Source organism: Bison bison, unplaced genomic scaffold (genome assembly GCF_000754665.1).
Source record: "Bison bison bison isolate TAMUID 2011002044 unplaced genomic scaffold, Bison_UMD1.0 scf7180017864319, whole genome shotgun sequence".
Lineage (NCBI taxonomy): Eukaryota > Metazoa > Chordata > Mammalia > Artiodactyla > Bovidae > Bison > Bison bison.
Window position 1 is genome coordinate 904,365 of NW_011494891.1, and position 11,491 is coordinate 915,855.

An 11,491-nucleotide genomic window follows, 5' to 3' on the forward strand; every position below is an offset into this window, starting at 1 on the left:
TTCTAACAATTTCCAGTTAAAAAGCATACATAGGGCTTATCATATAATTTACTGATAGTATTTACTTGCCTTTTTTGGCAGGTAAAACAAATATCAGCCTAAATATTTGCCCCAGATTCCTATCATTGCCTTGTTTTATACCCTCTGCTTATGACATAAATAAAGCACATTAGATTTCCTTCCCTGAGACTCAGACATCATCGTCCATGGCATGCCAAATCCTTGGGAGGAAAAGCACATTATTAAGTTGTTAAAGACTATTATCTTGATGAGTCATTTTGTCAGTTGGTTTTCCAGCAGAATTCCCTTGTGGAAACAGGAAAGAAGCAAGATATATGATGGAGAGGCAACACAGTCAGAGACAGAGACGAAAACAATCTGAAAGTGAGAGGAGATAGGTACTGGGTCCCTCATAATTGACCTATGTCACTTACTCACCTTGTATGTAAGTTATAAAACCTCAGTATCATCATCCAGTTTTTCATCTGTAATTGAGAATAATCCAACCTCCTTAGATGACCATTGTGAAAATTAAAGAAATAAAGTAAAAAAAAAAGTACTTTTTAACATGTGCAAATAAATGTGTTTATCCCTTGAAGACAACTACTAGCATAAGGAATGGGATATCAAAAATATCTTGTAATAACCTCTAATGGAAAAGAAACTGAAAGACACACATGTACATGTGTAGTTATTTTCTTCTCCAGGGGATCTTCCCAAACCTGGGTTTGCTGCATTGCAGGCAGATTCTTTACTGTCTGAGCTACCAGGGAAGCCCAAAATAACCTATGATGGAAAAGAATCTGAAACACATACACACACATATATGCATATATGTTGTTGTTGTTCAGTTGCTAAGTTGGATCTGACTCTTTGCAACACCGTATGTATATGAGTTGCTTTGCTGAATACTTGAACATAACATGACATTGTAAATCAACTACACTTCAATAAAGCAAAACAGAACAAAAGTGCAGATACTGTCTCCCTCACTCTTCACACTCTTTCCTTGTTTGAGCTTGCCAAAAGAGATCTGTCTTACTCTATTAATGAGGAGGTGTGCTGTGTTAGGTCACAGGCTTCCTATAGGATATAAGAACAGAATGGTCTACGGCATGTAGTCTGGCCCAAGTCTCTCTAGTGATGTCAGCTTTGCTCTGGGGCATGAAAGCCCTTCTACTGGCCATAACATGGCTTGTCAGCATGTGAAGAAAGAAAAAAAGGTGTCTGTGTCTAAAGGACACTCTCTCTTTTTGGGAAAAGTATAAGCACACAATATGCTGACCACATTTAGGATGGTGTTTCTAATGATAGGAAGTACAGGATAAATGCTAACTTATATCAGCTTTCTGATTTTATAGGCTAAGCCAGTGGAAATTTGTGTGTCTTATTCAGAATTTACATAGCCTGTTGAAGAAGAAGTTTCAAACTCTGTGACTGTTAGAGGAAAACTTTCCTCTCATAATAATTAAGAAAGCACTGAGCTCTAGGCAATTTCTAATTGTTTTATATGTACTCTCATTTAATCCTCATAAAACTAGAAAGGAGGTACTAATATGCTGCTCATTTTACAAATGGAATTGAGACATAGGCAGTTGAGTGACTTCTCCTGTGGCCATTCACTGATGAGTGCAAAGCCAGGGTTCAAATGCAGTCTGGACTCAGAGGCCTTTGCTAATCACAGAGTACTTCTCTTCCCTGAGACAGCTTTCCCAAGAGTTCAAAAAGAAGAAGCAGGTATAGTACCTGGGGTCTCTTTACCTAAGCTAGGGTGGCATTTTAAGTAGATAGTTTACCTACCAACTTTGCAGAGGAAATTATCTTTAGATGCACTAACCAAAATTTGTGTATTAGGAGAAAAGATCTCTTATCTGTCAGTTCCCAGTTCCTTTAGTTTTTCATTCTTTCTAAGAAAAAAAGAAACTAAAGCTTTCAAAAGTATTGATGGATTCTCTCCCAACCTAGACTAGCAATTCTGTTATTTTAAAGACAATGTGGACATTGGGATTAGTCTCTCTGTATTTTAGAATGTCAGTACATTTGCCAAAAATAAATTTATCAGTTAAATGCAGCCAAGAGATTTAGTTTATCTGAGTCCTACAAAGAAGAAATAGCTTACCAGTGTTTTTACAGATTGAAGTAAATCTGACATATTATTGACATATGCTATAGATTTAGTTTAATACCATAGTACAGATGTGTGCTCTGATAATTTTTTTATAAAATCTAGGTTAAGATGAGTAGAGTTGTTTCAATATTTATAGGGTTGAAAATGCAGAGTTAGCAAAGGAAGTATTTTAATTAAAACAATATTTCCCCTCTATGCTCAGAGTAAAATGCAGGGGAATTCATTTAAAGACTATTTTTTTCCTCATATAGTGACTGTGTTTTAGGCACAGTGAAAAAGGTGTGTTTCCCACCCCACCCCCATCTTTTTGATTTTGCAACCATTAAAAATGAACAGTAGCTTCTTCTGACCTTTATTTCTTTCAATTAAGTATATGTGACTCTTTAAGTTCAGCCTTTTTAAATTGTATGTTTTAGGTATCCTGGAGATAACTTCAGTGGAAATCGGAGTTGTTGCTGTGAAAGCCATTAACAGCAACTATTATTTAGCCATGAACAAGAAGGGGAAACTCTATGGCTCGGGAAGTATTCTGCTTTTAATTGAAAAATCCAGTTCAGTAAATTATTACCATAGTTTTGCAATGTTTCCCCAGCCATTAAATAGCTTTGTTATCATTCTGTTGCTAGTAAATAGAAGCACAAAGGGCTAGTCACCAAGAGTTTCAAGGGCGGGCAAGGCAGCTCTTTCAACTCTATAATCTCCTCTGTGGTTCACTCATTAGTCTACCACACAGGCTGGCACTCATATCAGTCAAAGATTAGAATGCTAATATTCTGAATGTTCTGAGCTAACCAGTCAGACTCTCACGGAAGCATTTGGCCAAATTGCTGTGGTTGCTGCAGACAACTTGAAGAATCATTGAAAATAAAGATCTTGGATTGAGCAGAAACCCACATGCTATGTATGTTTGTGTATTATAGCAAGAGATAAAATAGCAGCATAAGTGTTTTGTATTCTGTTAAAATCTGAAATGGAAAGACACGTCAAGAAATTCATAATTTTCTGTGCTGTTAATCAACTTCAGAATTTTATTTATCTGAACAATAATTATTAATTCACTGATGGAGCTATTACCCAGCCAGTGCTTTGGGTACATACACCCTCTGTGGTCCATAGCAAGTATCAGGGAATATCACTTTAAAATGTGTAAATAAACTTATTTTGTTGATTAGTATTAGGATTACTGCAGTGCCTGCCTAGGGCCAGCAGCTCTCAAACTTGAGTGTCAGAATCACCTGGTGGATTTGTTAAAACACTTTCCCAGATTTTCTGATTCAGTTAAGTCTATAAGACTTTGCATTTCTAACGAGTTTCCATGTTTTACCAATTGGTACCCCCAATTTGAGAATCATTGGAAATTGGTCCTGTCATTGGTCTGGATATACAATAGCTTTGTATTTCATTCCTGTAAAACCCATTTATAATTGGAGAATCAGGCATACTTTGGGTCAATTTCTTTGATAGAGTAAATGCTTTTTGGGTGAATGGGTCAGAAAAATTTTAGTTATTTTTTTCCATTGTATGTAGCTCTACTACTGAACCTAGAAGTCTAATGGACCATTTAGTCCATTAGTCTTAAGGCTATAAGGCTTAAGTCCATAAGGCTCCATTTGGGGGTTCATAGCATAACCACTTTGGAGATATTCTTGTTTTTCTTTTCAATAAACATGCAGAGGTCCTTTCCTCCTTAATCTACTATATCAGAATTACTGAGCAAGAGGTCCAGGTATATATTCTTTGAAGACATACTAATACACAGTCAAAACCAATGCTTTAAAGTAAAACCTAATAAAAATTTAGATTGAGAGAGACATGTAAAATTTTTAATTGCAATAAAAGATTGAAATGATTTTTAATTGATAAAGTATACTTTTAAACGGAGAAGGCAATGGCACCCCACTCCAGTACTCTTGCCTGGAAAATCTCATGGACGGAGGAGCCTGGTAGGCTGCAATCCATGGGGTCGCTAAGAGTCGGACACAACTGAGCGACTTCCCTTTCACTTTTCACTTTCATGCATTGGAGAAGGAAATGGCAACCCACTCCAGTGTTCTTGCCTGGAGAATCCCAGGGACGGGGGAGCCTGGTGGGCTGCCGTCTATGGGGTCGCACAGAGTCGGACATGACTGAAGTGACTTAGCAGCAGCAGCATACTTTTAAAAAGTGACATCAAGGAAAAATGGATAACTCTCAAATGTCATAAAAATATTTAATACTTTTCCTTCCATTCCCCCACTTTTTCTTCTGTTCCAACACAGTTCATGCCCTGAGTCTATGCCTCTTCTTGAGCTCTAAGGCCTGTGACTTGTTTCATTCTCTATTTCTAACATAGATGCCCAGTTGCTTTCTATCACATCATACCATTTTAATGATCTCCAATGGCATTTATCAGATATTTCTCTCAATAATGTGCTTGTTGTTGACTGTCTTCTCAGAGTAGATTGTGAAATTTGAGAGGACAAGGTTTGCCTTGTCCCACATGATTTCTTTAGCACTTGGAACCGTACAATAAACAGATAGTACAATGCATAAACTTAACTACCTCTCCAAGTAGTTCAACTCATCACAGCTAACACACTCCACTTCTAGCCTGTCTCAGAAATGAGCTCTTTCTCTAACCATTGTGCACTGTTTTTTCTATTTTGCATTACCACCAGGAAGAGTAAAAAAAGTATGGCTTGTTCAAAACTAAATTAAAAATCTACTAAAATTCAATGTCTTATTCAGGGCAGAATAGGACTAGGAGCTACCAGAATTATTCATGAGTACACGTTCTATATAATTCTGTATGGACAGAAGAGCCTGGCAGGTGACAGTCCCTAAGGTTGCAAAGAGTCAGACATGACTGAGCAACTAACTTTCATTTTCACTTTTCATCAGGTAACAACTCTTGTAATCCCTCTATATTTTTTCCAGATAATTTCCACTGATTCCATCGCCTTCTTGAAAATAGCAATTAGGTAAAAGCCCAAAGTGACTGATTAAACCAACTCTATAAATTCTATTCTCTTAAATACTTTCCTTGATTCCCTTTTGGGAAACATATATCTCCCTTATATTTTCATTATTTGCCTTCTGATCCATGTGTAAATTGTATTATATTGTATATCAAGTTTTCTCCTGACTGATGGACTTAAATAAATACTGATAGTTTATAAAACTGAATTATATAGAATAAGTGCTTATAGGGCATGGTTTAAAAACTGAAGAAATTTCCCAGGCAATCCCGAGAAAATCTAAAAATCTTTTTTAAACTATCAAAACTCTACTTTTGAGATCTTGCTCTAGCCTCGATTTTTTAAAAACCTTTAATATTTATTATTCACCTAAATGCTGTAAACAACTATAGATTCCTAGGTCTCCTCCAGAGATTCTGATAGAAAAATTTGACCAGTAGTCTATTCAACAATCTAAACACCAGAGATGAGGAGTCTGATACAAGTGTAATTCACTTTCAGAAACATTTCTCAATAAATTAATTTTAAGGAAAAATAAATTTAGCATCCATTCATACTTTTTTATATATAGCTCCATTTCAAATATAAATTCTTCCATAGTCTCTAAACTATACCTTCTTTATTGAAAAAATATAATTGCTCATGTAAAAAAATCCTCTTTGCTTTTAAATCCATATAGTTTCAGACAGACTAGGATCAATTAAGAGAAAAAATAAATTAAGAATTCAGATCATCTCTAATGCATAAATTTTTGTGATGTTAAAATCATTACCTTTAATAATTTACCTTTTCTTCTTACTTTCAGCCAAATAAGTCATCACTTGAACATTACATTTAAATATTCTTTATAGAGGAGAAGCATAGAGGATAGATTCCAGAAAACAAAGCTTAAACTGATAACATTAAACTATACCTGCTCATTATGGTTCTGATAATGTTCAAAATTAGGATCTACTCTGCAGAAAACTTGAATTATTTAAATATACACATAGTCAAAATTTCTAAAAGTCCTGAAGTGAGAAATACTGAACTGCACAGTAGAGGTTTCAACTGAAAGATGCCTGTAGTCTCCATATGTATATAGATATAGATGCCCTTGGTTTCCATAGAGAAGATAGATACAGAAGGAAGAAAGCCCCAGGTCCTTTTTAACTGCTTTAGTTTGGGTATAAAGGAAAAGGAATATTTCTAAAGTCAGAGTTTTGAAATTAGTAAGGTATCTCCTTTTTGCTATTCCCTCCTGAGAGAAAATCTGGATTTCTACAATCTAGATTTCTAAAATGAATGAGATATCAATCTTTGTCACTAAAGATCCCCTTAAAAAAACTGTGCCATTTGAAATGAAGCCAAAGGACTATGGCTATAAAGTGGAATTTCTCAGGGTTCAAGTCTTCAGATTTATACTATATAAGCTGTGCTGTTGTTGTTGTTGTTAAGTCGCTTCAGTCATGTCCGACTCTGTGCAACCCCATAGACAGCAGCCTACCAGGCTCCCCCGTCCCTGGGATTCTCCAGGCAAGAACACTGGAGTGGGTTGCCATTTCCTTCTCCAATGCATGAAAGTGAAAAGTGAAAGTGAAGTCACTCAGTTGTGTCCGACTCTTCGTGACCCCATGAACTGCAGCCTACCAGGCTCCTCCATCCATGGGATTTTCCAGGCAAAAGTACTGGAGTGGGGTGCCATCCCCTTCTCCGATAAGCTGTGCTAGTCACAGATTTATAGTTTCTCTGACACAGGAATTCACAAAGCAAGGTTGTCTCATGTCCTACTGTTCAACTATTCCTAAACCTCAGAGTAAAATTGGTCAAAATTCCAAGTTATGGAAAATTGTCAATAATTTACAAAATTGAGAAATCTGGTATTTGGAAAAGAGAAGGATATCCCTCACTCCCAGGGTCTCTTGTTTATCTAGAGCTATTATGGTTTTAAGATCTGCTTTCTTAACAATGTATGTGTATTTATTGTGGATTTATAGGTAAATAAAATTTGCAAACTTGATAAGCCCACCTTTTCCCTGTAATTCTGTTTTTCCCATGGAACCTCAATTATTACTCTGGAAAAAAAAAAGATGATAATAACATTCTTTATTATTCGTTCATCATACTAGAATGCTTGTTTCTTAATAATCATTCTAGGCACTTAAACATGTCATACTCAAAGCACATCAGCTCCTTAAAAGGGCCCCAAATGTGGTTATGATGATCGATAAAAGTAAATCATGTGCCTTCTAATGTAGAATGTTTTGTCCTTTTGGTTCACTCTTCTGTTGGTGATGATTTGTATAAGCACATGACTTATGTCCAGATGACAAAAGCAAATAAAACCCAGCAAGTGGAGTTCTTTGGATGGTTTGTGTAAAATGGAACCAAGTGTCATCACCACAGGAATAAAGGATTTTCTTCTTCCCTTGCAGAAAGAATTTAATAATGACTGTAAGCTGAAGGAGAGGATAGAGGAAAACGGATACAATACCTATGCATCTTTTAACTGGCAGCACAATGGGAGGCAGATGTATGTGGCATTGAATGGAAAAGGAGCTCCTAGAAGAGGACAGAAAACACGAAGGAAAAACACCTCAGCTCATTTTCTTCCGATGGTGGTACACTCATAGAAGAAGGCAATGATTGCAGATGCAGTATAACCAAAGGCTCTTTATGAGGCACAGTTGGTATTCTTTATGAAGACAGTACTTCACAAGGCAAAGACACATTGCAAATGTCTGCTTGCTTGAAAGAAAGGAAGCCTTTGAAGGTTTTTGTACTCTCTGCTGACATATGATGTTCTCTTAGTTAGTTCTGTGTCCTGCCTTGTGATCACAATATAAGCAGATCAAATGGATGGAATTTATTCCCAAGTGAACAATATTGTGGCTGAGTTTTGGGGTCAAGTTTTTGTTTATGTTTTTGTTTTTATCCTCTGAGATAGAACTTAAAGGACAAGGAACAATCTGTTGAATGAATTTCGGGAAAGTTATTTATGGAATACGAACTCATATCAAAGACATTCATTGCTCATTCAAGCCTAATGATTCAATGAGCAGTAAGACATGCAAGCATTTACTGGAAAGCACTTGGGTCATATCATATGCACAACCAAAGGAGCTTTGCGTGTGATGTCATGGAAGAATCGGATAGGATTAAAAAATATAAACATGGTAGTGTAAAACTGTTCTAACCAAACAAATAGTAATGGTATGCTTGTGCATTCTGCCTTCATCCTTTTCTATTTCCTTCTAAGTTATTTATTTAATAGGATGTTAAATATCTTTTGGGGTTTTAAAGAGTATCCTCAGCAGCTGCTCTCTGTTTTACCTTTTCTTTTTCTTTAGCACACCACATGCATATTCATGACAAAGTGTTTTTAAAACTTGGCAAACACTTCAAGAATAGGAGATAAAATTGGGGAAAGAGTGTGAGTGCCCCACGTGCTGTCTGTTGACTTCATCTGCACTTCTGCCATAAGAACCATCAACAAGAAACATGACAATACTACGACATGGCCTGAGTGAGAGATACCCGCCATCATTTACAAACATACATCACTCCGAAGGCTTCCTTTCCTAAGCAATAGACCCAAAAACCAAATTTTTCTCTTAATCAATCAGTGAGCCTCCAAAAGTACAGTAAAAGAAAGAAAATTAATTGTCAAATGCATTTTAGTAGCATAGGCTCATTATTTACTAATGATTTCTGCCGTATGTCACAGTGGTAAATGATGAAGAGGCTGTCTGCCTATGTAAGAACACTTTACAAGTCTCACATAGTGTATCTCCCCACAGGAACTGTCAAGGAATTTGGTATGAAGTGCAACCCTCCTCCCCCACAGGGGCTTAAACTGAGCAAATATATCCTGGTGTATGTGTAACTATATGCTGAAATTTGTTCAAATGGTATGATCTAGTCTTTGCAAAACCAAATAAAACTTATTTTCTGTAAATTTTAAGAGCTTTGGAAGGTTCCATAATGTAACCTTATTGAAATTCATTTTGTTAGAGCAGGTATAGAAAACAGTACAGAAAAGCATACCAGTCATCATCACATTGTATTCCACTAAATAAATACTTAAACCTTATTTGCAGTGTCTGTAGTGATTTTTAAAAGTGTAGAAAAATACTATTTGTTCTAAATACTTTAAGTGATAACTATAAGATTATACTGATACTGCAGTTTTATCTTAATATTTCTTGTTTTGAAAAGGTCTGTTTATTTTTATTATTTGACACAGTATTTTGGTACAAAGGAAAGACTTACTAAATGTGTCTTTTTACTAAAGTTTAAGCTCTAGAAAGTCTGGTGTTTTATCATCTTCTCTAATAACTTAATTGTGTCGATGCTTAACCAGCACTTCCAGTTAATCTGTTATTGAAAAATTAGCTTTATTGAGAAATTTTCCCATAAAGTAATTCCATTAAAGATCATATTTTTCTCATTCCTTAAAAAAGTTGGGATTTCAAAGGAAATGCATTTGAGGCAGAATGTTTTGGCTTATGATAAACTTGCATTTTATGGTACTTGGCTTCCAAGTTGCTTTTTGACAAATGGGATTCTAAAAATGTTTAATTTTGTGGTTGGAATCTGTATGTTGAAATTTCATTGGTAACTGAGTCTGAACGCTATACTGTAATGCATTCCTATGAGAACTAGATTATCTTTGTTGTTTTATTTTAAAATAATAATTGCACCTGACACATGAACATGGACCACCCGCAACCAAAATTAAATGTTTGGTGAGACAAATACAGTATTAGATGACCATGGTAACAGCACATAGGGTGCACACTGGATTCGTATTTCACATAGCCATTCAGATTACCAAGAGACTGTGTGTAAACAGTCATCATCCTAGTACTCAAAACACTGAAACAGCTTCTAGCAAAATGTATCAAAGCTTGCAGAAGCCAAAAATAGAAAACATCTCCTTTACCTCTCCCCTGTCTCACCCCCAGAATAAACACATGGACAGAAAAAAAAGATAGAAACAGTTTAGTAAAGAGTAATTAGATTCTCCTGCATTTAAAATGGCATCTTTGCTTGATATTGAGATAGAAATCTGGTCCCCCCCTTGCAACTGGATTGTGCTACTGAAGGAAAAGCAGCTCCGGTCCTGAATGGTTTTTTGTTTGTTTTTTTTTAAATCATGATTTTGGTAGCTCTGCCTCTGTAGGAAGTGTGAGCCCTGGCTACAATGTCAGGGTGTATCAGCCACAAATGTGTATCCATCTGAATGTTGATTTCAAGGAGACTCCTCATAAAGATATAGATTCCCTCCCTCCTCCTACCTCCCAAAAGGCTGAACAGTGTATAGTATGTTACATTTAAATAAATCAATAAAAATACTGGGTAAAGAAAATAAAAATATTGTCCTTGTTTGTTTTATTAGCCTAAGACTATACCTGGTAATTAAGCGAGACGCTCACGTGTTGTGTGCTAGGCAGGATGTGGTTAAATGCCCCACAGCCCCAAACAACAACAGAAAAAAAGTCACTTAAACATTTGTAAGGTTTCTTTAATGCTTTACACGTGTGAGTCAGCTATCCTTACTCTAATAACAACCAAATGCTTTTTGATTTTTTCTAAGTATTCAGGTCCACCTAGTTTACACAGTGGATAAAGAAGGATGAATTGAAAACAAGGATGGCTTGTGAAACAATGAAAGACTTGTGGAGGAAAGCCAGGAGCCTGCAAAATCTGATTTCAAGGGGATGGAATAAGCCAATGAGTTTGATTTGAAAAGTAGAGAGAGAAAAATACATAATATTGCAAGTTGGGGCCAGGATCCAAGCAAGGGTGTGTGTGTGTGTGTGTGTGTGTGTGTGTGCGCGCGCACACGCGTGTTAGTCTCTCAATTGTGTCTGACTTTTTGTGACTCCATGGACTGTAGCTCACCAGGCTCCTCTGTCCATGGAATTCTCCAGGCAAGTGGAGTGGATTGCCATTCCCTTTTTTAGGATATCCTTCTGATCCAGGAATGGAACCCTGATCTCCCACATTGCCCACAGATTCTTTACCATTTGAGCCACCAGGGAAGCTCCAAGCAAGGTTATGGACACCATTTAAATATATCATCACTAATATACACAGTTTATAATTTGGATGTTTCTTTATTCAGGTTTTATGATCATTCAGCAAAAATTGAAATTGCCTTTGCCTTATCTAAGAAGATTTTAGCTTATCTAAGCTTTGTTTAAAAAAAGTTATTTGTAGAAGTCATGAAATATTTGAGGAGATACCTAGAGTATTAGAATAGTAAAACATTTACATGAAAACAAGTATCCTGTTGATTAAGGATTCTTGTCAGTTTCACTAGACAAGACTGTTTTTAACTTAAAGTAAGATTTAAGGGGGGAAAGAAGATATTTTGAAAAGATACTGAAAACAAAAGGGCAATTTTGTTCCACCAGAACTG

At 36.1% G+C, this 11,491-nt stretch overlaps 1 protein-coding gene across 1 annotated transcript in view; it reads left to right on the top strand.

The window, feature by feature from the left end:
* The window catches only part of FGF10 (fibroblast growth factor 10), a 99,120-nt gene extending 88,691 nt beyond the window's left edge, over positions 1-10,429 (top strand). The window contains exons 2-3 of the mRNA XM_010852965.1: positions 2,545-2,648; positions 7,500-10,429. Of these exons, the coding sequence (XP_010851267.1) occupies positions 2,545-2,648; positions 7,500-7,697 (302 nt within the window). The 3' untranslated portion in view covers positions 7,698-10,429. The remainder of the gene's footprint in view (positions 1-2,544; positions 2,649-7,499) is intronic.
* Positions 10,430-11,491: the final 1,062 nt, after the last annotated feature.